General features: G+C 49.6%; 3 protein-coding genes across 13 annotated transcripts in view; 2 read left to right on the forward strand and 1 right to left on the reverse strand.

Moving 5' to 3' along the window:
- Dgcr2 (DiGeorge syndrome critical region gene 2) overlaps nt 1-24,693 on the reverse strand; it is a 73,728-nt gene extending 49,035 nt beyond the window's left edge. Inside the window, exons 1-6 of one of the 11 annotated variants that reach the window (XM_059276886.1) lie at nt 24,582-24,693; nt 23,500-23,629; nt 22,858-22,963; nt 22,473-22,526; nt 21,438-21,506; nt 20,014-20,823 (exon numbers count right to left, since the gene is read on the reverse strand). In XM_059276886.1, the coding sequence (XP_059132869.1) occupies nt 20,014-20,032 (19 nt within the window). In that variant the 5' untranslated portion in view covers nt 20,033-20,823; nt 21,438-21,506; nt 22,473-22,526; ... (1 more) ...; nt 23,500-23,629; nt 24,582-24,693. Of the gene's footprint in view, nt 1-17,932; nt 18,270-20,013; nt 21,507-22,472; nt 22,527-22,845; nt 23,016-23,499; nt 23,630-24,240; nt 24,425-24,581 lie in introns of those variants that run through there. The other 10 variants (XM_059276888.1, XM_059276883.1, XM_059276889.1 and 7 more) reach the window with 10 other exon arrangements.
- Nucleotides 18,427-21,639, forward strand: Tssk1b (testis specific serine kinase 1B). The gene has a single exon (XM_059276895.1). The coding sequence runs from the start codon at nt 20,341-20,343 to the stop codon at nt 21,439-21,441; it is 1,101 nt and encodes a 366-aa protein (XP_059132878.1). The 5' UTR covers nt 18,427-20,340; the 3' UTR covers nt 21,442-21,639.
- Nucleotides 24,694-24,720: 27 nt separating the features above from the next.
- Tssk2 (testis specific serine kinase 2) lies at nt 24,721-26,076 on the forward strand. Its single transcript, XM_059276896.1, has one exon. It carries the CDS (start codon nt 24,868-24,870, stop codon nt 25,942-25,944), a length of 1,077 nt encoding a protein of 358 aa, XP_059132879.1. The 5' UTR covers nt 24,721-24,867; the 3' UTR covers nt 25,945-26,076.
- Nucleotides 26,077-26,535: the final 459 nt, after the last annotated feature.

Genomic DNA, 26,535 nt, shown 5'->3' on the forward strand with positions numbered 1-26,535 from the left:
CAGAAACTGGTACTTAAGGATGACTATACAGTCATCTGAAAAGGAAGCTGGCCCTCATTTAATACAAATATAAAAATTAACTCAAAGTACATCAAAGACTTCTACTGTAAGAGCTAAAACTATAAAACACCTAGGAAACAGGGGATACTTCCTAATGTCAGTCTTGGAAACCATTTCCTGGATGCAAAACCAACAGCAAAATCAGCAAAAGAAAAAACACAATGGTGACTTCATGAGAAAAATGTTTGTAGGTCTTATGATACTGTCAAGGACTTAGAAAAATAACCCACTGGATGGAACAAAATATATTTTATTTAGTATCTGATAAGGCACTAAATAGAATATATAAAGAATTCCTACAACAATGCAAAAACACAACTGCTCAATTCAAAACTAAAAAAATCATGTAGATATTTCTCTAAAGAAATACAATCAACAACACATGAAAAACTGCTGAGCAACACTAGTCATCAGAGAAACCCAAGTCAAAACCACAAAGAGCTAGCACCTCCTGGCCTGAGAACCGCTGCTTCTTAAGGTGAAAGTGTCCTGGGAGGGTGGAGGGAACGGAGCCTTAGAGCACTACTTAGAGTAGTGTGAGACGACTCAGCATCTGCAGAGACATAGAATTAGCCTATCAAGTAGCAATTTCACTCATAGACATATACTCAAGAGAACTGGAAGCAGAGACTAACAGGTAGTTGGGCACCAACGTCCACATCAGCACTTATTTATAACAGCTGAAGACAGAAGCAACTCCCGTTCACTAGCTGAAGGATAGATTTTAGAAAATGTGGTATATTCATACAGCAGAATATTATTTGGTGATAATAACTTATATGTGCTATAATGTGGATGAACCTGAAAATATGCTGTCAAAAAAACATTCACAAAAGGCTATATGCAGCATAATTCCTATTACATAAAATGTCCAGAATAGACAGATCCATAGAGACAGAGTTGGTTAGTGGCTGCCAGAGGCTAAGAGAGAAGGAGAAATTATTATTTAACTGGTACAGTTTCTATCTGGTATGATGAAAAGTTCCAGGAATGTTTAGTAGTGACAGTTATACAATAATATGAATGTACTTTCTGCCATTCAATCACATGCTTAAAACAGTTAAGGGACTAGAGAGATGGCTTAGAGTGTAAACTGCTTGCCCTAAAAGCATGGGGGACCTGAGTTCGAATCCCTAGAACCCATATAAAAGTTGCATGTAGTATCATGCTTCTGTAATCCGTGTGCTCCTACAGCAAAATGGGAGGCAGACAGAGAGAGACATAAGCATCCCTGCGAGTTCTCAGGCCAGCCCGCCTCATGTAAGCACACACAACCAAGAGACTCTGTCTCAAACAAGGTGAAAGGCTAGGACAGAATGACACCTAGGTGGTCCTCTGACCTCCACACAATGCCCATTCTCATATAAACTGCACACATTATCACATACACACATGCAAAAAAAAAAAAAATAGTGAAGGACTGGAAATATAGCTCAGAGCAGACTATTTCCCAGAATGTTTTCCCCAAGTTTAATCCTCACCACACCAAACGTGAAATGATTAAAACGGTAAATTTTGTGATGTATTTGAGAAGAGACACCCAGCACTCATCTCATCAGCTTCGAGAGTAATGGCATCATATCATGTAGGCTCTGGAAACAGAAATCCGTCCGTCCATGTGGTAAGAGGAGAGGGGCAGACAAACATGGCAGTATTACGGAGCACGTAATTTTCCTTACAGGTCCTGACAGGGTCACAGATGCCGCGGCAACCCTCAGTATCTGGAGAACTACTGCTAATACATTGTGCAACGAGTGGGAACTGAGAATTTGTACAGTAAGATTCCTCCTCTAAAACCAACTTCTTGGTCAGCAAGCCTCGGCCTCACTTTAAATTATGTAAACTAAGCTGTCTCAAATGACTGTAGGAAATCATTTCGTATGTTTTCTACATTGTTTGGAATTCCTTTCTCTTCAACATTTGTCAACAAAGGGCAGAAGACAGAGCACTAACAGAAGTACACGTCACCCTCACATCACAAGGAAAGGAATTTCCAGCAAAGACCTGCTGACAAGGTCACCTCCTCCCACTGTGCACCTGAGTGGTCGGAGACATGGAGAAGCGGTCATGCACAACTCGTGCCTTTGGACCAGGAGGTCTGAGTCTCTCGGCAGGTCTCATTTCATCCATCACTCTGTGTTAGACAATTACAGCTGCATCCTAGCAGACTTTCCAAAAGCTCTCCATCAGTACCACAAGGTTCTAGAAAAGAGGTCTTTTTTTGCAGGGCCACATCCTAAACTAGCAGCAGAGCAGAAATGATCTGAGAGGATGGCTGGCTGGGTTTCTTGTCCACTTGGCCACACTATTTTAGGAGGGGGGCTCCTATGGACATGGGGTTGCATCCAGCACTGTGGAACCCAGGCCAGCAGTTTTTCATACGGACACCATCAAGAGGAGACACGTACCACTGTCTGTTGATAATAGACAACGATATAGATAACCACCAAACTACAAAACAGATCCTCTCCTAAGGTAAGAGTGAAGAAAGATTCAGACAGGGTGGTGTGAACCACCAGGCACTGCCTAGGGGCAGTCCTACAGTCATAGTGCAGCCCTGACAAGAACCAATCAGTAGGAAAAGGTACACTGAAGGAGCACCCACGAGTTCAGTGCAGTGGGACCAAGCCTAGGTGTTTTCATAGGAGGATATGGTCTGGCTTCAAGAAGGAACGCAGCTGCCCAACACATGGAGCAGCCAGGGGAGGCAGTGCTAGGAGGTGAGGACAACCATGACCAGACCTTTGTGATGGTGCACAGAACTCCCAGCCACCTTCCGCAGTGTTAACCATTTGTGCCGCCTTCCCCCAAGCACCCCAGCATCTTCTTGGGCCTGGTTGGCAATCCCTGGAACTCTTCCCTGTAGCACGCAGCTCCTTTCTAGTCGCCACACGTGCAACCACCTGGCCTCCGCTTCTCGGAATGGTGTATGCGGAGATTAGTACACAAAGAGGCACCAGAAACCCCTCAGAAGACAGGCCTATGCTCCAGACTACATGACAATGACCATACCTTGTTAGGTCCCATTCCTGGCAGTCGTGAGCCCCACAAGAACCCACTCAAGCAGTGCTTGTTACTGAAACTCCAAGTGTTCTGTTGCTAGCAATGACCCTCAAGAGGCAGATGCTCTGAGAAGGTCTCATAAGCAAAAGGGAGTTAAGTCTGGGGATTGGAAGAGCACAGCACACCCTGGGTCTCCACCTGTTTAGGGCTGCCAGCACCTAACTGAACCTGAAGCTCCGTCGACTCGTCGGCCATCTGGTCAGGTGTCTTAGTGAAGAGACACCATGACCAAGGCAACCTACACAAGTGTTTATTGGGGACTACAGCTTGAGTTGCTCTTGACCACCATGGTGGGGAGCACTGGCAGCAGGCAGGCATGGTGCTGCAGCTGTAGCTGAGAGTTTACATGTTGAGACGACACAGGAGGCAGGAGCACAGGCTTTTGAAACCTCAAAGCCCACCCCCAGTAACACACCTCCTTCAACAAGGCTACACCTCCTAATCCTTCCAAAACAGTTCTACCAATTAGGGACCAAGCATGAAAACATGTGAGCCTATGCGGGCCACTCTCATTCAGACCACCACAGCTACACAGTTAAGTTTGAGGCTACATGAGACTATCTCAGGAAAACTTAACCGTAGGAGTGGCAAAGTGGCTCAGTGGGTAAAGGTACTTTATACTACGCCTGAGGACCTGACTTCAATTCCTCAGACCAATATAGTGGAAGGTGAGAACTAACTTTCACTCCAAACAGTTGTGAGCACGCATGCACACACACATAAATGTAATAAAATTAAAAAGAAAACTAAACTTTGCTGCTGTGGAATACTCGCAGAATATTTGTTGTGGAATATATATTTGCTGTTGTAAACAAAGATGTGTTACATTTATTCATGCTGCAGAATATTTAACTATGTGAAGGTGTGTTACATTTGTTTATGCTGCATTTGTTTAATTATGTAAAGATGTGTTACATTTGTTTATGCTGCAGAATATTTACTATGTAAAGATGTGTTACATTTGTTTCACCTTGCCTGCCTAAGGCACCTGATTGGTCTAATAAAGAGCTGATCGGTCAATAGCTAGGCAGGAGGGGACAAGGTAGGGCTGGCAGGAAGAGAGAATAAATAGGAGAAATCTAGGCTTGAAAAGAATGAGAGAGGGGCTGGAGAGATGGTTCAGAGGTTATGAGCACTGGCTTCTCTTCCAGAGGTCCGGAGTTCAGTTCCCAGCAACCACATGGTGGCTCACAACCATCTGTAATGAGATCTGGTGCCCTCTTCTGGCATGCAGGCATACATGCAAGCAGAACACTGTATATATAAAAAACAAATAAATCTTAAAAAAAAAAAAGAAAGAGAGAAGGGAAGAAGAGAACGAGGAGAAAGAGGGACATGACTGGGGCCAGAAGCCAGGCAGTTGCCAGCCAGACAGACACAGAGACAGCAGGAAAGTAATATATACAGAAAGAAAGACGATAAAAAAAAATCCCCAGGGCAAAAGGTAGATAAAAAGAAACAGGTTAATTTTTTTTTTTTTTAAAGATTTTATTATTTATCATGTATACAATGAGTGTTCAGCCTGCCGGCCAGAAGAGGGCACCAGATCTCATTACAGATAGTGGTGAGCCACCATGTGGTTGCTGGGAATTGAACTCAGGACCTCTGGAAGAACAGCCAGTGCTCTTAACCTCTGAGCCATCTCCCCAGCCCGAAACAGGTTAATTTAAAAGAGCTAGCCAGAAATGAGCCTAAGCTAGGCCGAGCATTTATTTATCTTTTTTATTTTTATTTTTATTTTTTATTTTTTTGGTTTTTTGATGTCTCTGTGTAGCTTTGCGCCTCTCCTGGAACTCACTTGGTAGCCCAGGCTGGCCTCGAACTCACAGAGATCCGCCTGGCTCTGCCTCCCAAGTGCTGGGATTAAAGGCGTGCGCCACCACCACCCGGCTAGGCCGAGCATTTATAACTAACAATAAGTCTCCATATCATGATTTGGGAGCTGGTTGGTGGCCCAAGAGAAAAAGCCCGGTATACCTTATTTCCCTGTATCTGGTAAACAACTGTCTAAAGTACTTCTTTTTTTTTTTTTTTTTTTTTTAAAGATTTATTTTTATTTATTATGTATACAGTGTTCTGTCTGCATATACACCTGCAGGCCAGAAGAGGGCGCCAGATTTCATTACGGATGGTAGTGAGCCACCATGTGGTTGCTGGGAATTGAACTCAGGACCTCTGGAAGAACAGGCAGTGCTCTTAACCGCTGAGCCATCTCTCCAGCCCCTAAAGTACTTCTTAAGTACTATCCGTATTTAGAGAAAAAAGGATGAGGTTTCCAAATCCTTCTTGAGGATCAGTTTTCCAAATGGAATGGCAGAGAAGTTACCTGCACATGCAAAATATGGGAAGATTTCAAAGACCTATAGGTAAATTTTTGTTTGAGGTGTCTGGCTTTGTAGCCCAGGCTAACCTCCAACAAAATTTTCCCTCCTCCCTGGTAGTAGAGGGTGGAAATCAGGGTCTTATATATGTTAGATTAACTGCTCTACATTCCAGGCCCACCTAAGGGCAATATTAAACAAGGCAATTCTGAAGTAAAGCTGGAGTAGAGTTCTGAGGCATGCAAAAAGATCTAAGGCCAAGCAGCAATGGGCAGCTTTACCCCATCTCCCCACCACACCCCCTCCCGCCCCACATCTGAACACTATCATGCACTTCAATCACCACAGAGCTCTGATATCTCTGGGGAGGGTTCAAAGGTAATACAGCCTAAAAGCATCAATTCATATACTCCTTTGGAATCTTAAATCAAGCACAAGATTCAACACACCAGAAACTCCATCTGAAAAGGAATGTTATCATTCACGGTTATCCAGGCTGTGCACCCCAAGTACTTAGCAGAGTGTGGGCTGCTCAAACATGGTGTGGAGGCTCAGAGACAATGATACTAGCAGTGAGGCCCAAGACAGACTGCAGGACAAGTGGAGAGGGATGTGCTCAGTTCCTGCCGGTAGTGCTGGGCACAGTAGCAAAAGGGAACAGTAAGGACAGCAAGACAGGATTGTGGTGATGGTGGCCATAGTTAGGGGAAAAAATAAATGGAGAGCTGAGACTCAAGGTAAAAAGGCAGAAGACAAGAAACAGAGGGAAACAAATCCACTGTGGTGGTCTGAATAAAATCGGCCCCCATAGGCCATAAGGAGTGACATTATTAGTAGGTATGGCCTTGTTGGAGTAGAAGAGTGTCACTGGGGGGTGAGCTTTGAGATTTCAGAAGCTCAAGCCAGGCCTAGTGGCTCACTGTCACTTTCTGCTGCCTTTGGATCCAGAGGGCCAAGCCTCAGCTCCTTCTCCAGCACTATGTCTGCCTGCATGCCGCCATGCTTCCACCATGATAGTGGGCATTTATAAACCTCTGAACTGTAAGCCAGCTCCAACTCAATGTTTGCCTTTTTAAGAGCTGCTGTGGTCATAGTGTCTCTTCACAGCAACAGAACTCTAAGACACCCACTAAAGCTGCAAATATCAGTGTGTTACGGTCAAGCTGCCCAGACCAAATGCTAGCTCTACTTTATAAACTGCAGCTGTGGAGCTCTGTAACCTTGAACAAGTCCTCTACTCTCCTAGCCTCTGCCTGTCTGTAAAACAGGACTAACCCACCTCACACTGCACTTGAAGGAGAAACATGTAACAGCATTTAGCTACAATTTTATGTCATTTTTGTGTTCCAATCATCTTTATAGTTACTTTTTGTTTTTAACCATGTTTTATCTTTGTTACAAGACCTATTTCCTTTAAAAATACCTTTCTTAGGCATGGCTCAGCAAGTAAAAAATAACAACAAAACTCTTGGGACACAAGCCTGATACCGTGAGCCTGGTCCCTGGAACACATGTGAAAACAGCTGCAGAGTGGCCTGCATCTGTAACCCCAGCATGCTAGGGCAAGATGGGAGGCGGAGACAGGAGGCAGGAGAACTGGACCACACAAGAAACTCTAGAAGAGAGACCCTCCCTCAAAAACAAGGTAGAGGCACATGTCCAGCACAAGACCCACTACATAGTGAGTTCCAGGCCTCCCAGGCTGCATAGTGAGACCCTGTCTCAAAAACAAAACAAGGTAGACAGAGAGAACTGACTCCCAAAGTTAATCTCCACACACTCACATATTGTTTTTTAGACACACCCCAACACTGTGTGTGTGTGTGTGTGTGTGTGTGTGTGTGTGTGTGTACACATGAAGACTCACGCAAAGGTCACAACCAGTGTTGTGTTGGGTGTTTTGCTCCACTGTTCTCACCTTTTTCCCTTTGAGACAGGGACTCTTACTGACCTAAGCTCATCAATTCAGCAAGATGAGCAGGCAAGTGAACTCAGGATCCCCTCCCTATCTTCACTTTTCAGAGGCCCATGCTGTTGCTCCTGACTTTCATCTGGTTGCCAGGGATCAAACTCAGGTCCTCAAACTTGCTTAGCAAGCATCTCATCAACTGAGCCAACTCCAGGCCCTCACCTTGTTTTCAGAGACAGTCTCACTCACTATGTAGCCTAGGCTAGCCTGGAACTCATGAGCCTGCCTGACTCTTCTGCCTGTTGAGTAAAGTACCTTTTTCTGACCCTTTTTGTCTGTTTGTCTCCCCCCGCCACCACCTCCCCGCCGAGACAGGGTTTCTCCGTGTAGCCCTAGCTGTTCTGGAACTCACTTGGTAGCCCAGGCTGGCCTCGAACTCTCAGAGATCCACCTGGCTCTGCCTCCCAAATGCTGGGATTAAAGGCCAGTGCCACCACAGCCCAGATGACCCTTTACTTTCATGAAAATGTCTTAAGAGTTAATATAACCACATGGCTCAGAGTCCACAAAGTACACACCAAAGGTGACAGCAAGGTTAAAATTGTAAGCAAGCCTCCCAAGCTTCTAGAAATGCATGCAACGCAGGCAGTCCTTTGATGACAAAGACAGTGTAGTGAGGTCACAGGCAGAAGCCACTGACTGCCCTGAGCAGGCCACCAGGCCAAAGAGCTGTCAAGTGCCCGCACCCTGGAAACCACGGACACTGAAGGGTCTCAACAAGGACTCTGTGCGTGGTTCCTCAACTACCCAGAACTCTCACTGGATTTTGGAATTGGGAAGGAGGCAAAGCATGTCCCCAACATGCTGGTCCTGAGTGTCCTGTTTCTGCTTCTAATTAAAATCTAAGTGACACCCTCTTCTAGTCTCCACGGATACCTGTGTACAGACACACACCACACACACACACACACACACGCACACGCACACACGCACACGCACACGCGCACACACACACACACACACAAATAAAACCAGTTCAGTAGTGCAGTTCAGTCGTGCAGGCTGGTAACCTCAGTGCAGAGCAGGTGATCCTGGCTAGCCTAATGGATCAAATCCCAGGCCAGTTAAAAAACAAAAACAGAAAACCAGTTTGGGGCTGGGGAAATGGCTCAGCCCAGAAACAGCTTTTGGTGCAAACATGAAGACCTGACTTGGTCCCAGCACCTATTTAAAGACTGGTGTGGCAGCATGTGCCTAATCCTAGCACTAGAGAGGTGAAGACAGGAAAATCTGTGGGACTTGCTAGCCAACCAATCTAGCCAAATCCACAAGCTCCAAAGACAGTGAGAGACCTTGCTTCAAAACCTAAGATGGAGAATGAATTGAGGACTACGCAGAGTTGATCTCTAGTCTGCAATGCGCCCATGTGCCCATAAACACATATACACATAGGAACACACACACACACCATCAGATGGTGGTGCCTGAGGAATGACAGCAGCTAAGGTCGATTCCTTCCCACCTGTTCACCCCACACACAAAAGTATAGCTATGAACTCCTAAAGTAGGTTCTTCAGGGAACAAGAGCAAGCTGGATCTGCCTGGGCGCACCCTCAAGTCAGCTAACCCACCTTGTCCTGCCAACAGGAAGCAGCCCTATACTGAAGAAGACAGACAACAAGCTGAGTGACAAGATGGCTGAATGTCAGCGACCAGAAGTCAGCCTATGCGGAAAGCAGGCAAGAGAGCGAGGGTAGAACACGGAAGCCGGAGGACCAGCTCCGGGTAACTAAGTAACAGCTCACCAGGCAGAAGAAAGGCAGGAAGCTCCGAGTGATAGCGCAGTGAGAGTGCAGCCATCATGTCTAGCCAGCCCCCAACCATAGCCTACAGCACGAGCTGCCCAGGACAAGCTCATGTTGAGTCAACTCTGTCCCCAAGTCCAGAAGTCCCCAAGGCTAACTCCCTCTCTCTCTGGGAGACCCCACCTCTACCCTAGGCTGAGAGGCTGGGAAGCTTCGGGAAGGATCCACATTGGCAAGAGGCCCTCACTTCTTGCCTCTCAGCACAGCTAATACCCAAGGAGCACGCTCCACCAAACATGAGGCCCGGCAGCCGCCTGTGTCCCTTCCCTCACCCACCTCATGTTCCTATACAACGGCTACAAGAACCCCACCCCCCCACCCCCCCCACCCCACCCTCCTTGCCCCCCACCTCCCCCACCCCCCCCCACCCCCGTCAAGGCAGCTACACGGCAATCTGGCTAAAAGAACTACTGTCCTTTATGTTAAAATATAAATAGCCATTTGTGCATTTGTTCCATAACTGATTTCCTTTTTTTTTTTAAAATAAATGGGCTTCTTCTTAAAAATATATAATTTGTTTTTATTTTATGTTCCTTGGTGTTCTGCCTGCATGTATGCCTGTGTGAGGGTGTCATAAGTCCTAGAACTGAAGTTACAGACAGGTATAAGCTGCCATGTGGATGCCAGGAATTGAACCCAGGTCCTCTGGAAGAGCAATCATTGTGCCTGTCCAGGTACAAGGAACACACATGAATGTTTCAACTAGTAAAACCTGTCACTGTTAACAATCCTGGCATTGTGCAGAGTGTAGCGGCTGAATGTTTCCTCTTATTTATGGATCCTAGCTCTGAATCTTTAGATGTAGATGTATAACCTGGAGTAACTACAGAAAGAAGAAAGGGACGGGATTGGGGGCAGGGGGTGGGGGTGGGAAAGGACTAGTAACACCCAGGTACCATGAAGGGAAAATGGGAAAAACGGGAGGGGCTTTATCTGGGGAAGGAGAGGGAGGAGGAAATAAAGAACACTAAGGATAAGCTAGATATAGCGGCAAACTCCTTTAATCCCAGCACTGGGAGGCAAAGCAAGGAATAGATCTCTGTACGTTTGAGGCCAGGCTGGTCTATATATGAGTTCCAAGACAGCCAGGGTTATAGAGAGACTCTATCTATCTATCTATCTATCTATCAATATATATATAGTGCTTACTTAAAAATAATATGTGTGTATAATAAAATCAAATGAGTTTATACTACTTGGAGGGATAATGCTTCTCCCAAGAGCCACAGACTAGCAAAAACCTTAGTACCAGGCATGACCAACCAAACTGTTGGTCAGGGGAGTTGAAGAGACTTCTAAAACAGCACAGGCTACTGCTGTTGCCCTTGGCTACCCCCTAGAACTTGAAGGAAAGACCCAACTGCTGAGGACACCATACATTCTGGACCCATGCAGTAGAGAAACTGAGCTGGAACTGACCTGGAAGCCTCCTCCCTGGGGACTAGCACCACACTAGCCAAAGGAGCTGGGCAAGCTGCCAAGGGAGAAAAGCAGTCAACAGACCTACCCAACTGCGAAGCCTGTGGTCACAGGAGTGACCAGCACGGCAAGATAGTCCCAAGGGTGCAACAGTGGTAGCACTTGTATCCTGGAGGTAACCAAAGGCTGTTTAGCTGGACTAAAGGAATTGACGCCTAGTTCTATAAACTTAGCTTACTACCCAGGGCAACTACCCACAGCTGGCGAGTTCATGGACCCTGAAGAATAGTGGGTCTCAGCCTTCCTCGTGCCACGACCCTTTAACACAGGTCTCATGTTGTGCTGACCCCCACCACAGAATTATTTTGTTGCTACTTCATAACTGCAATTTTGCTACTGTTATGAATCATAATGTAAATATCTGATATGCAGGCTACCTGATGTGACCCATGGGGTCATGACCCACAGGTTGAGAACCACTGCTAAAGAAGCACCATCTACTGCCACTTTCCTAAACCAGTATAATTCCCACCTGCATTCTAAATACCTGTCCTTACATCCACAGAGAAGTTCTCGGCCCTCCTCAAAGAAGCTTCTTTTTGCAGCACAATCACAGAAAACCACAACTGGTCAAAAAGCAGACAACAAGTGGTCCAAGGCTGGGAGTGAGGAGAGTCCATCCCTATCTGACACACAACTCCTACAATTAAGGCTCAGGGAACACTGCAAAAGAGGTATGGACCCGAGCTGGAGAGATGGCTCAGAGGTTAAGAACACTGACTGTTCTTCCAGAGGTCCTGAGTTCAATTCCCAGCACCCACATGGTGGCTCACAACCATCTGTAATGAGATCTGGTGCCCTCTTCTGGTCTGCAGGGACGCATGCAAACAGAACACTGTATACATAGTAAATAAATGAATCTTAAAAAAAACAAAAACGAGAGGTATGGACCCTAAAGGAGAGGAGGCAGAAAGGACTTTAAGAGGCAGAGGACCAGGATGTTCACATCGTCTATGACTGGGAGCTGTACTCATGAAATCTTCACAATATGGTTGCTCAAACAAGATCTGCACAAAGACAATACCAAGTGACATCAGATGTGTATGAGGGAAAAGTCTCACAAGGCCCCACACCTAGAGGAAGAGCTACAGGCAAAGAAGCTAAGAGAAAGAAAATCATTCTTCTTTTCTAGAGGATGAACCCCCTGAGAGGTTACTCAATCCCAAGCAGTCAGACTGAGTATACCTATACACATACATAGGAGGCAACACTAAATGGACCTGGCAGGTTGTATTTATGTATACACGTGCATATGTAATATATGTAACAGTAATAAAGAAAAGGGGGTCATGAATTTGAAGTGGGAACACAGGAATTGAGGGAAGAGAGCGGGGTAGAAATGATATAAATACAGTATTCATGCATGAAATTCTCAAAAATAACTAAAATAAATGTAAAAACATAAAGAATACAATTTGAAAACAAAAAGTGTGATAGCTAAGAAAACCCTGCAGAAGATGCTATGTGTGTGGCGTGGCTTAAAACCACTAACTACACTGAGTTCTGGTGCCTCCTAGGGGGAGGCCCTGCTGACCTGCATACACGTACCATCAGGCTCAGGGACTTCAGGGTTCTCTAGACTCCTTCAAATCTGCCTGTGCAAACACCAGGAGATAATCTGTCTAAAGCATTTGCTTTATATGGGACACTTTTTGGAATATTTCCTTACCCATTTTAATCCTTACATCTCCATGAAGCCATATTATGATGTTTATATTCAAAGGGAGGAAGTTGAGTCACAAAAGTAGTCGAGAGGAAAGAGAAAGAGAACACAAAAAGCACTATGTACAACCTTGACCCCAGGCAATGTGGCTTCAGGGTACATGGCTTTGAATCACTACAATCACCTGCCATTGACCTGGATGAGAAAAAGGCCTTTGTATAACTTGTCATAGTTTCATTAACTTGGCACACCAGGGAATTTCCTCCATCAAACTGGCCTGTGAGCAGGTCTGTAGGGCATTTTCTTGATTGCTAATTGACGCAGGAGAGACCAGCCCACTGTGAGCAGTGCCATCCCTATGGCAGGTGGGTCTAGGTTATAAGAAAGTTGGGGAAGCAAGTCAGCTCCTGCCTCCAGGTTCCTGCCCTGACTTCTCTTCATGATGGACTAAAAGGAATAAACTCTTTCTTCCCCAAGCTGCTATGGCTGTGGTATTTACCACAGCAACAGAAAGCAAACTGTAACAACTTCTGATCTTCTGACAGACAGCTCACGTAAAATCACAGTTACACCTCACTCTTCTACCACCTAAGTTCAAAGACATCTATGTCCAGAGCCACTACACCACAACCACAGGCCTCCAAGCCATTTACCTCCAGCCTGGGCTTGTCCTACCAAGGCCTGCTATGACAAAATGTGACCAGCTTCCACTAAACTTTCCAAGACAGCTGGTAAATCAAACCAGAAACAAAACCACAGCTGTCACAGAATAACCACACTTTAAGCCCAGGCACCACTCTGTTCGGTTGTCTGGGACTCCAAACGGGGCTTTGCAGGTTACCAATCTGTTCTGCAGGCTGGGAGGAAAACCAAAGGTCATGATGTCCTCAGCACACATAAACACAGGCGATGGACAAACAGATGACAGAGCTGTACACCAACAAGACATAGGCTTAGTCACGGGCTCTTTCCTGGGTCCTAAATATGGGCATCAACATTTCAGAATCAAAAACCTACCGAAGGACCAGAGGAGGTAAAAGAACTCTCCAACAGTCAAAGGTTCATCCCAGCAGGGGAAAAAAAAAATCAACTACTGGATCACTGTCATCCAAGAAGACAGGACGTACAGCTGGATCCCTTGCTATGGCTACGAGAGCCCACCTGCAGACAGAGGGTCTGCCCTCACCGTAGGACACTACGTGATATCCAGACCACCTCTCACCACTGCTAAGAGGAAAGGATCTATGAACTAGGCCGGGGAAGACAACAGAAAAGGCAAAACCTATCTTCAGCACATCTTCGTGTCTATCCAGAAGCACTCACTGGGATAACAGAGAGTATGCACTCACTCACACGCGGATGCCTACTTGCCCCACCATGTCAACTTTAACCCCAGGCTTCCTGTACCCTGGGGGCCTATGTACTTGACATGGCACAAAGAGGGTGCGAGTGAGCAGAGCAGGGTTGTGCTAAACAGAAGCCACCTCCTGTTCCCTGAAATGGTCCATATGATCAGGGGTAAAGGGCCACGACACACGGATGCAACTTATTCCGAAGTAAGTTCCCCAGCAGGGAAGTGGGGCACTTACGTGTTTCAGAATGTTGCTGTGACATAAGGATATACAGGGCTTTGCTTTTTTCATAACTTTTCCATGATTTTCTCTTTCATTCTTTTTTTCAGGGTCTCAGGGAGCCCAGCTGGTTTTGCTTTCCTGGTCCTCCTGCCTCCACCCCAAGGGCTAGGACTGCAGGTGTGCACCACCATGCCTAGCTCTAAAAGATTTCTTCTTCAAATGAAGGGCAGTCCACTAGCTAGTCAAGTTGGAAAGCACTATTTCTCCAATCAGGAATGAAACTGTTAACTCAGAAGTCACATGTGCTACTACAAAGTGTCATGATGGGACTAGGCTCTAGAGAAAAACACATGAAACTCCGGACACACACACACACACACACACACACACACACACACACACTTGTCAAGGCCAGAGAGCCTCAACTATCTAGCTGTGTCTGAGCTTCTGTCCCTTCCACTCGTTACTGACCAGCCCCTGCGCTACTCCACCAGGTACGCTGGACTCCAGAGGTTAAAGAACCCTGAACTAGGAGCCAACTCACTCAAGCTTCCATTCCAGCTACAAAGCTAGCAAGGAGAGGCAAGTGACTTAAGGTCACTCACAGCTGGAAGCAGCACAGCTGGAATACAAGGAAGACAAATACCTCCCAAGGGGTCCAAGCCTCTTATGGGGCCTGCCAGGCAGGAAGGGACTGTGGCCCTGCTGGGGAGGCAAGAGTCACACTGGAGAAAGCTATGGCTGAAACTGCGACATGATTTTCTTTCCCAATGAGAGCTTTCACAGTGTTAGGGTGAGCAGTTAATGCTGTACTCCTTACAGTGTTAGGGCGAGTGAGCGGTTAATGCTGCACTCACAGTGTTAGGGTGAGTGAGCAGTTAATGCTGCACTCACAGTGTTAGGGTGAGCAGTTAATGCTGCACTCACAGTGTTAGTGTGAGCAGTTAATGCTGCACTCACAGTGTTAGGGTGAGCGGTTAATGCTGCACTCACAGTGTTAGGGTGAGCAGTTAATGCTGCACTCACAGTGTTAGGGTGAGCAGTTAATGCTGCACTCCTTACAGTGGGAAAAAAGCCAGGAGTGGCTCTCAGAGCCCTCCTGCCCCCTGTACCACCCCAGCTTCTTGTCATAGCTACTTCAAAGGTCCAAACCCCTTTTTTCCCCAAATTGAGAGGCCTTAATACACTGGCCAACCACAAAGACTGGGAATAATCAGAGCAGAGTACTAAGATGGCAAGAAGTTTGGTACCATCACCTAAGGACCTCTGGGACCCATCAGAAGACAGAGGCAGCCAGAGGTTTCACATCTAGAGTTAAAAAAAAATTAATTTATAAACCAGGTGTGGTAGCACATGCCTTTAATCCCAGCACTAAGGAGGCAGAAGCAGACAGATCTTTCTCTGAGTTAAGAGGTCAGCCTGGTCTACAGAGTACATTCCAGGAGAGTCAGGGCTACACAGAGAAACCTTGTCGAGAAAAAACAACCAACCAACCAACCAATTAATAGCGTAACATGAGGTCTTTCTGCGGTCCAAACTGGACACAAACAGCCAGGATGGACAAGGATCCAAACAAAGGTGCATAATGACCAAAGCAGCCAGGCTCCTAGGGTAACATTTCACCTGGGTCACTTAGCTTTATGAGAGTTCTCTATTTTAGTTTCTGTCTATAAAAGTGGGCTAGTAACAGTTCCAGAAACCACTGAAAGTTAACACAAACATTAATGCTACAACAGTATCTGACATGTAACATCTTCAACCAACCAAGATCATTTTAAAAGAAATATGGGGGCTGGAGGTGTAGCTCAGCGACAGAGTTCTTGCCTAGCATGCACAAGGCCCTAATTCATTACCCAGCACTATAAAAACAAAATAGAAAAAGAAGTTTTGACAAGTCAAGCCCTGCTCCACACACTGCCTCCCCACCTATCTCTGAAAGGCCTCGCCTGTGCCACAGAAACCCACAATGCCCTGACTCTTCCTCACAAATAACACTGGGCAGGAGCAAGAAGACAGCCCTCTGCCTCCCTCCTAAGAGAACTAACTAGATCCTCCTCACACCTGTGTATGGATCAGACCTAGGACCTTGACAGAAAGCAAGCAAATCTAGACCACAAAAGGACCTTCCTCTTGCAAAACCAGCAAAGACTCTGCCCAGCACTCCCAGGACAGACAGGAGGAACGTGTACAGACACAATAGCACACAAGAAAAAGCCTGGCCCAGCAACCCTGTCTTTGCTGCCCATGACAGGGGGTACATTAGAGCTCTCAGGGTTTTACTGGACAACTTAAGACAGCACTGGGGGCTGCTGCCAAGTTCCAGCCCAGAAAGCCATAGATTCCAGATCACAGTCCCCTCTATTGGAGCCTCTACACCACATGTCCCATTCAGACTGTAAGAGGGCTCCAGTGAGACCCTCCCTTGCTGCACATGTACAAATGGATGGACGGCCTCTGTCATCTGCTCTGGGTTCCCACACTCAGGGATGCTCAACATACAGGAAGACACTGAAGAATTCACATTTGCTCTCTTCTTCAATACTTCTAAAGAGAGGGCCTTCTTCTCTGCATTTAATTTTATCTAGTGATGGGCAGTCAGCAGAAACTCACATATCCTTTCTCAACTGCACTCAGCCAGGGGGCAGGCTATGTGAACAGACTGGCAGGGGAAAAAAGGTTAGGAACATCGGTCGCCTCTGTGATCTAGGCAGATGCTGGCCCTGGAACAGGAGGCACAAGGCAGGAGGGAAGGCAGGGCTCCATTTTCAGGCCTAGAGACCTCATCTGCAAAACCAGGACCCGGGACACAGAAAGGGATGGCAATTCACTCTATACAGATGTATACATGTTTACCAAGATTTCAATCACAAGAACCACAAACCCATTAGCCCGGCCAAAGCACCATATCCAGTAGGCTGCTTTACAGTCAGTTCACTATGCAGAGCAGCAGGTTGTACTGAGTTCCGCTCATGGAGCCCAGGGAAGCACTCTCTTCAGCTGAGTGTTGGCCTAGGGTCTTGGTCACTGGGGCTCAGGCAGACAGCTCCACATGCGACAAAGGCACAAAGCCAAGCATTGCAATGTTACAGGCTAGGACACTGCTATGGGTGTACCGACCTGATGACACCCAGCCATGATGTCACCCATGGAAGACTTGCCTTGGGCATTCCTTCATGGGAACCATCCTCCACTAAAAACAGTAAGAACTCTACTTGCCACTGCACCAGTACAGAGCCAAGTCTACCGACACAGAATACATATATTAAAGCATCTCGTTTCACCTAAAAGTTCACAGACACCCCTATTTCTAAAACTTCTGGCAGATCCCTAAAGTAACAATGAGGCTGTATGGGGCACTCTTGTGCCTGATGGATAGATAAATCAACCCTGCTTTGGAGAGTGGGGAGCAGTTAGGTTTTCTTGGTGCAGTTCAGGAGTATGGACATAGACAAAAAAAAAAGTGACCTGAGTTTCTCCACTACACACAAAACTCCAAGAGAGAACCTAAAGTATTTAATCACATCACACACAAAGCAGTAAGTGCTGGTCACCACTGAGAGGACTCTGTCCCCTGCACGTGGGGTTTGGTTTACTCCCAGAACGTCCGTGGGGCCAGGCTAGACTTGTGTGATGTAGCGTTTCATTAAGAGGCAATAAGCCACCAGCCATCGCTGTCCAGAACTGAAACACTGGCACAAAGCCACAGTTGGGCGGACAGTTGGGACACCAGGTGCCTCCACAAGCTGCTCTCAGCCCCCAGAAGCTCGTGGCCAGCGGCTCGCAGAGCACGCGGTGCTCGACAGACGTGGGTCCGAAGGCGACATCCTCGAGGCTCCGAACCCAGTACACTCCAACTTGTGCCCGGGCAGGGGACGAGAGGCCCGCAGCCAGGCCTGGCCTGTGCCTTGCCGAGGCGCAGTGGCCGCGCAGCTGCCGCGGGTGGAAGGACGTCCCCGGCCCCACCCCCCGGCCGCGCCCCCACCCCCGGCGCCGCGCACCTGGCCGCAGCGGCTCGGTGACAGTGAGAACCAGCAGGAAGAGCAGCAGGAAGGCACCGCTGTCTGCCTTGGGCACCATTTATCCTCCGTTCATCGTCCCCGGGGCAGCGGCGTGACCCCGCGGGGAGGCCGGACCTGGCCCAGATGAGGGCGTGAGGCCGGACTCCGGCCGGGGACAGAGAGGTGGCGGGCGAGGGATCCGGCTGGGCCGCGGCGACGCTGGGCAGCTGCAGGGGGACGCCGCCGACTCGCGCGCACTCTAGGCCGCAGGAGCGGGACGGGATTCCGGCTCGCGCAAGATGGCGGCCGTCCTGCTCGGGCCCGCGCGACCCCGCCCCCAGCCCGCACTAACCAATGAACGCCGAGCCGGGCGCTGGGGGGCGGGGGGAAGGCAGGACCGGCCCGCTCCAGACGAGGGGCGGGGCGTGAGCAGGAGCGCCGGAAAGAGGCCAGGCCAAGGCACTGGGCGGCAGTGGGCGGGGTCTGGGGGCGGGCTTATAGGAAACGAGGCGTGCCATTGGCTGAGCCGAGAGGCGGGACTCGGGGACGGAGCCTTGGCGGCGAGGTGGTCAAAGGGGTCCCTAGTGCTGGTTAGGATCACAAGGATCAACAGTGTACGGGACCCGGGTCTGGAGCGGGTAAGAGTGGGAACCTGGGATTAGAGAATTGAGGAGGCAGCGTAGGACTTGAATGATATTTACTCCTGGAGGCCCAGGTCTGTCCCAGTGCCCAACATACACCCTAAAGCAGTCTTCTGAAGGCCGAACTTCTGTGGTGAAAGTGAAGAAATCCAGAGGGCTGGCAGGCTCTGAGATGGGGAAGGAACACAAAACAATGTCAACAGAGGAGCAAATGGCCTAAGGGATGTCAGAGAGGATAACAGAAAAGCCCAGATCCTCCAGACCAGACCTTGGGGAGGTCCTACCTATACCATGAAGGAGAAAGGCCAGGCAGAGATGAGGCTAAAGTCTGGAAACGAGGCTCCACGTGCTGACCTCACACCTCCCCTCATGAACAGCATGGAAGCGAGAGACAGCAGATGGTGAAGCAGTCTGTTCCGGGGGAGGGACCACCACCTGTGTACAGGCCCAGCTCTGGGGAAGGACACAAAGAGAAAGGGGGAAAGCCAGTCACCTCAGCATACCTAACTCACTTTAGTGCCCTCCACCAAGTCCCAGGATTCCAGTCTGTGATACCTGGAGCCATGTGAGTGACGGACGCTAACTCCTTATAGGTGGATAAAGGCAAGTTCAAACCCAAGATTAGGTCAAACCATCAGATATTCCAACTTCCATAGGTCCTGGCCCCAGGGCAGATGTTGGACACAGGACTTGTCACAACAGAGGGAGAGGCCCTTGCTGGCAGAAGCAAAGATACCTATCCAGCACTGCCCTTGGCATTTGCACAGTCCTGGTGGCACATTCCCAGCACTCAGTACAAGATCCAGGCCCAGCCTTCTGCCCCTACACCAACCCCCACTCCAAATCTGCCCGGGAGCCCAGCCAGCCATGGGTTCGGCAGGTCCTTACCAGGGAACTCACAGCCAGGTGCAGAATTCCTGCCAATTGTCCACCTGCAGCACCACTGTTAGGAGCAGGAAAGGTTTGGGTGAGAAAAGAGCGGGACAAGAAGTGAAAAGTCCAACTGAACCCCACAGTGAAACACAGTGTTAGCCAGAGGAGGTACAGGGCCTGAATAAAGATGAACCCTCACCTTCTCAGCCCTGGTCTGTGCCATTGAGGGTTGCCTGTGTAAACAGGATTAAGAGCTGAGGGGTGGGGGTCACGAATGGTTTCCTTATCACTGGCCTGTGGAGGGGTGGCCCTCTCCATTCCCTTGCCCTACCTTAGGGAGCTTCATTACCTACAGGGTTCCCCACATTTTGCTCCCACTTTTGTGATGCACCCCTTTATCAAGACTCCTTCTGATTATCCTTAATTGACCCTTGGCTGATAGGACCACCCACCCTGGATCCCCTGAATTGACCTGGTTTGCAATAGTGAGCCATGCCGCTCTACGGCAGCTCGGTTTTTAGGTTTAGAAACATGGGCAGACCTTTGTGTCCCATAACCCTCTCTTACCTGAGGTGGAGCCAAACATGAAGCCGTTTTGTTCACTTTTAGTCTGCTCCAGTACACTGGCAGACCTTCTAGGTTCCAAGTCCAAGTGGCTCAGGTAATAGCCTCATTTCCCCCAGGCACTACTCCTTTGTGACTTCACCCACTAAGTCACCCCCGGAGACAGTGCTGAATGTTCCATGCTAGAGTCTTGGCCTCTTAGGAGGCAGGGACAGCAGGCCTGGCCAGCTCAGAGGACTCTCTGTCCACAGTGTAAATGAGGACGCTGCTGGCCCATGTCTGGCAGGGATGTAGAGGGCAGCCTCAGAGGCACTGGGCACTCCCGGTACCATGGATGACGCTGCCGTCCTCAAGCGACGAGGCTACATCATGGGGATAAACTTGGGAGAGGGCTCATATGCCAAAGTCAAATCCGCTTACTCTGAGCGCCTAAAGTTCAACGTGGCGGTCAAGATCATCGATCGCAAGAAAGCCCCCACGGACTTCCTGGAGAAATTCCTTCCTCGGGAGATTGAGATTCTGGCCATGCTAAACCACCGCTCTATTGTCAAGACCTATGAGATCTTTGAGACCTCTGATGGCAAGGTCTACATTGTCATGGAGCTTGGGGTCCAGGGTGACCTCCTTGAATTCATCAAAACCAGAGGAGCCCTGCAAGAGGATGATGCTCGTAAGAAGTTCCATCAGCTTTCCTCGGCCATCAAGTACTGTCATGATCTGGATGTTGTCCACCGAGATCTCAAGTGCGAGAACCTTCTGCTTGACAAGGACTTCAACATCAAGCTGTCTGACTTCGGCTTCTCCAAGCGCTGCCTGCGGGATGATAGTGGTCGACTGACATTAAGCAAGACCTTCTGTGGGTCAGCGGCTTATGCGGCCCCCGAGGTTCTGCAGGGCATCCCCTACCAGCCCAAGGTGTATGACATCTGGAGCCTGGGTGTGATCCTCTACATCATGGTCTGTGGCTCCATGCCCTATGACGACTCCAACATCAAAAAGATGCTACGCATCCAGAAAGAGCACCGCGTCAACTTTCCACGCTCCAAACACCTGACTGGTGAGTGCAAGGACCTCATCTACCGGATGTTACAGCCAGATGTCAACCGGCGGCTGCACATTGATGAGATCCTCAGCCACTGCTGGGTGCAGCCCAAGGCACGAGGTCTGTCCTCTGCAGCCATCAACAAAGAGGGAGAAAGCTCCCGGGCCACTGAGCCCCCATGGACCCCTGAACCCACTGGTGCCGATAAGAAGTCTGCCACCAAGTTGGAGCCTAGGGAAGAGGCACGGCCCGAGGCCCAACCTGAGACAAAACTCCAGGAAGATGTTGTGCAAGTGGCCAAGCAGTCAGAGACCCTGGGTCTTAACAGTGAACTGAACAGGGAGACAGAGGAAGGGCACCCCCAACAGCCTCCAGAGACACATACCTAGTGAGCCTCTTGCAGCCCAGGGGGCCAGCAGGGAATGAGGCAGAGCTCATGGCTTGAAGTCTGAGCCTAGAAGTCAAGGGACGAGAGAGAGAAGGAAGACAGTCCCGGATGAGCTGCTATTTTCGTCACTTTCTTCTCCCCCCTTTGAACTTGGTAACTCAACATGGCTAAAGAAGCAATAAATCACTATATTGGTGCAGACCCTGGTCCTGGGCTCCCCTTGGCTTCCTATTAGACTGCAAATCCTCATTCATAAGGAGATCCATTCCCACGCCCCCAGCCCAGACTGTATCCTCAGGCCAGGGTTGAGTTAGCAGTAGCAGACAGAGGCTGGTTGGGAGGATTTAAGAGGGGCAGAGGCCAGGGAAGATAGCTAAGTGAGGAAGACACAACTTCTGGGGGGGGGGGGGGGGCGCCGAGAAGTGCAGGGATGGACAGGGCTGCCTGCAGAGGAAGGGCTGGAAGCCAGAGCCCTGTCTTGCACCCGAGGGCTTGCACCGGCTGCATCAGGAGCTCAGGGGCTAGGCAGGTGTTTCATCATTACCCCAGGGCTTCGGCTGCACAAACCTGCCTGTGGGGGGCTCAGAGAAGACTACGGAAGGCAGGTTGACCCCCATAGTACCTTTTGGGCTCCCCAAATTGCTTGGCAGCTGGTTTTTCAGTTCTGCCCATCAAGGGACATGTCCCTCCATGTCCAGCTGGCACCCAGTTCTCAACTATGCCCTTAGTTGCTCCACACCACCATTTCTCAGCCCAGAAGTAGGGGGCTCCACTAGTTAACCCAAGAATGTCCCACAGCTCTGTATAGCTTTGGCTGCATCCCATTCTCTTCCAATCTCAATCTGTTCCAGAGGAGATGCCCTCAGTCAGAGCGGGAAGCAGACCTTGGCAAAGCAAAATTGGCAGCATGTCTGAACCTTATAGGCAAGGGAGGCAGCTAATGGTATTCCACATGGGTGTGGCCTGCATCTGGCACCACTGGCTGCCATGTGCCGCTTGCCCTGCTGACACCATGTCCCAAGCAGTCCTCACCTTGGTGTTGTGGCCCCTTTCTCTTCACCTCACTCTGGGCAACCTCATGGAGGTCTAAGGGTTTAATACATAACAATAAGAACATTTAGACTCATCTCAACCCTGCCCCCACCCATGTCTCTACCTTGGGAAGACACCAATGCCAATTTACCCTGGAGAATTGGGGTCCAGTGAGTTCCTGTTCTTCCTGCGTCCCCCACCACATCCAGCCTATCATGATCTCACTGTCTGCTGTTCCACCTGTCATCTCCCAGTGTTCACAGCTACACCTAGGTTACCTCCTACCACCCTCAGAAAGGATTTCCATGCTAGCTTCTGATCTGCCCATCCACACCCCCTCATCCCTGCACCCCAACACGTGCCATAAGCATACTTGCCAATTCACCTCTGAAGACTATGCCAATGTCCCTGGGCTCAGCCAAGGGACTTAGTCTTCTTCAAAGCCTCCTGGGACCAAGCAACGCTCTGTAGCCCACCTCTGTGAATTTTGCCTGTGAGGACCAAGTATCCAGGGTTGAGGCACAGTGCTGACCCTGAGCGACACTGGAAGAGAGTGACCGCTGGAGAAGCCCCCTGCAGAAACTTGAATGGCTGAAGCCTCTAGGACATATGGGGCTGGGCGGTGGAGGATGCCCTGAGAGGTGTAGGCTCCTCCCCTCTCATCTCTGTAGTCTTCTTATGATTTGGGGGACCAACAAGACCTGAGGCTACTTGAAATTTAAGTAGGAGACAGTGGGGGTAGGGAAGAGATGCAAGAGCTCCTGCTATGTGCATTACAGGTGTAGAAATAGCTCAGAGAAGGTGGGTTCCCACCACAGAGCACAGCGCCCTGAGTAGCGTTTGCAAGTGACTGAGCCCAATTCTCCTCATGTGGCCTTATCCTGCAGAACCATTCATGTGGGCTGCTGAATCTGACTCAGCCATCTGTAGTGGCACTCAGGGGCTTTAGGACCAGGACTTCAAGGTGGTTTATTCTTGTTCCCCATATCATCTTTCCCCTCTTGTCTCCCTGGTGGCTCCTCTGTACCTGGGTTATGTCACTTCCTCTTGGAAGCCTTCTGTCCTGCCTCCCCCACTAGAAAGAGGCCTTCTTGCTTTCTCTCTGAACACAGGATCCTTGGATCACATCTTGGCAGCTCACTGCAAGCGTAAGACTCCTGTGAGACGTGAAAATGAACACAGGACTTCTAAAGTAGCCAAGATTATACAAGATGCCACTTTGCAAAACAAACATTCATGCACAAAATACAAGACAGAGCAGCATGCAAGTGGTGAGCAGTGCTGCAGCGCCTCATGCAATCCCTGCTCACCACTCACAAACCCAAGGTGGGGGCACAGTGAGCCCCACCCCTCCACTCAGAAGCTTGCTCGTTATGGAGAATGCTAAGGGCCGTCAATCCCTGAGCCATCCAGCACCAGGCCCAACACAGTTCCCTCCTCCCAGGAAAGGCCCAGGCTGGCTGTTCCCAACTCCCCCACCCTAGACCATCAGAGGCCTGCTCTGGTCCAAGGCCCTGGGCTTCCACATGCATCTCAAAGCCAACTGGCTTCTCTAACAGCAACCGTCTTAAAAATGACTTGGGTTGTACAAGGCCTGCCTATCATTTAGAGAAAAGCTCATGACATTCTCTTCTTTCCTGACTTATCCAATCTCAGCAGTTGCTTGCTTGGTTATCTCACCAATGTTTGTATCTATCCTCCACACCTGCCTACCCTGGACCCTCGGTACATCCCCTAGCACTACCTACCCTCCTATCCACACACACACCTATTCACCAGGTCTGCGGCTCATCTGCCTACTCTGCCCAAAGACCCTTGCCAACTCCTGACCCCACACATGGGACTGCTCTCATCCAGCAGACTGGGACCACCACTGGACTGACTGGACCTGGGCAGCTTCCACTGATTCCAGGGTCACAAGCTCACAGGAGGTTTTCTTCAAAGCCCAAAGAAAGGGCAGGGAATCAGCTCGCGTGAAATGAGGAACACACAGGACCAGTTCCCAAGGCCTGATAAGGAAACAGGCTTGGGGATGGATCTGATCACCTCCCTTTGGGCCTCGCTGGTGACAATGAAGCCACAGCAAGAAAGAGGGACAGGGAGGGTTACCACAGGCCTGAATGCCAGCTTCATTCCAGTGGGTGGGGAGGGGGTGCTCCTTCTAGGCCTTCCTGGCTTGCAGGGGCCCCATTGCCCACAGCCTAGTCTCCACTCCCAGCAGCCTGGCTTTATGACTTCATTCGCTGGTCACTTGGTGACAATGCTGAGCGTTCCACTCCTCCAAGTCCAGGCCAGCCCAACCAGACGCCTCCCCACAGTGGGAATGAGGACAATGCCTGCCGGCCCGTGTCGGGAGGGGATGTAGAGGGCGGCGGCACCGGCCGCTCCTGGCACCATGGACGATGCCGCGGTCCTAAGGAAGAAGGGTTACATCGTAGGAATCAATCTGGGCAAGGGCTCCTATGCAAAAGTCAAATCTGCCTACTCTGAGCGCCTCAAGTTCAACGTGGCAGTCAAGATCATAGACCGCAAGAAAACACCCACTGACTTTGTGGAGAGATTCCTTCCTAGGGAGATGGACATCCTGGCGACCGTCAACCACCGTTCCATCATTAAGACCTACGAGATCTTTGAGACCTCTGATGGACGCATCTACATTGTCATGGAGCTGGGCGTCCAGGGCGACCTCCTTGAGTTCATCAAGTGCCGAGGAGCCCTGCATGAGGACGTGGCACGTAAGATGTTCCGCCAGCTCTCCTCGGCCGTCAAGTACTGCCATGATCTGGATGTTGTCCACCGAGATCTCAAGTGCGAGAACCTTCTGCTTGACAAGGACTTCAACATCAAGCTGTCTGACTTCGGCTTCTCCAAGCGCTGCCTGCGGGACGGGAGTGGGCGCATCGTCCTCAGCAAGACCTTCTGTGGGTCAGCGGCTTATGCGGCCCCCGAGGTTCTGCAGGGCATCCCCTACCAGCCCAAGGTATATGACATCTGGAGCCTGGGTGTGATCCTCTACATCATGGTCTGTGGCTCCATGCCCTATGATGACTCTGACATCAAAAAGATGCTGCGCATCCAGAAGGAGCACCGAGTGGACTTCCCACGCTCCAAGAACCTGACTGGTGAGTGCAAGGATCTCATCTACCGCATCCTACAGCCAGATGTCAACCGGCGGCTGCACATTGATGAGATCCTCAGCCACTCATGGCTACAGCCCCCCAAGCCCAAAGCCATGTCTTCTGCTTCCTTCAAGAGGGAGGGGGAGGGCAAGTATCGAGCTGAGTGCAAGTTGGATACTCGACCAGGCTCAAGACCTGAACACCGGCCTGACCACAAACTGGGGGCCAAACCCCAGCACCGGATGATGGTGGCACCCGAGAATGAAGACAGAATGGAGGAGAGGCTGGCTGAGACTTCCAGAGCTAAAGACCATCACGTCTCTGGAGCTGAGGTGGGGAAAGCAAGTACCTAGTGGTGGAGTGGGCCCTGGGGGGTCATGGTGTGCAGTTTGCACTCACATAAGCTAAATAGGCAGGTAGGAGCTGAAGAAGGCACAGGTGCAAGGAACAAGTAAAATCCGTCAATTAAACCACTATTTTGATTACGTTCTATTAGCTTTCTTCCACTTAGTAGCAAAAACATTAATACTGACCACCAAATAAACCACAAAGTGTATACAAGCATTGAGAGTGCCCAGTGGGGAGTCTTTTTCTCTAGGACTCATCCAGCGCGGGGATCTCTAGCATAGGGGTCCAGGAACTCAGGCCCAGGCAGACTCATTGAGGCCTGTGGTGGAGGGGACCTCTGTCAGAGTCCTCTTGCCAGGCTCACACTTGTCAGCCTCTGGCCCCTCCCACCCCCAAGGCTTCCAGGCGTGGACAGCTCCATGCTTCTCCCTCATCTAATGCAATACAAGCTATCCTGACCCTGTCTTGTCCTTACCCGGTCAGTATCCATTAACCCCAAAGAGGCAATCAAAATTAGCGAGCTTTGCTGCCCAAGCCTCACCCTCACCCCTCCCAGGTGACCTGCTGACAGCTTGTGGCCGTCTTCCCCATCCTGT

Source organism: Peromyscus eremicus, chromosome 12 (assembly GCF_949786415.1).
Source record: "Peromyscus eremicus chromosome 12, PerEre_H2_v1, whole genome shotgun sequence".
Classification (NCBI taxonomy): domain Eukaryota; kingdom Metazoa; phylum Chordata; class Mammalia; order Rodentia; family Cricetidae; genus Peromyscus; species Peromyscus eremicus.

Excerpts from the sequence above, each read along its gene's own strand:
- Tssk1b (XM_059276895.1), top strand. The coding sequence starts at position 20,341 with ATGGATGACGCTGCCGTCCTCAAGCGACGAGGCTACATCATGGGGATA.
- Tssk2 (XM_059276896.1), top strand. The coding sequence starts at position 24,868 with ATGGACGATGCCGCGGTCCTAAGGAAGAAGGGTTACATCGTAGGAATC.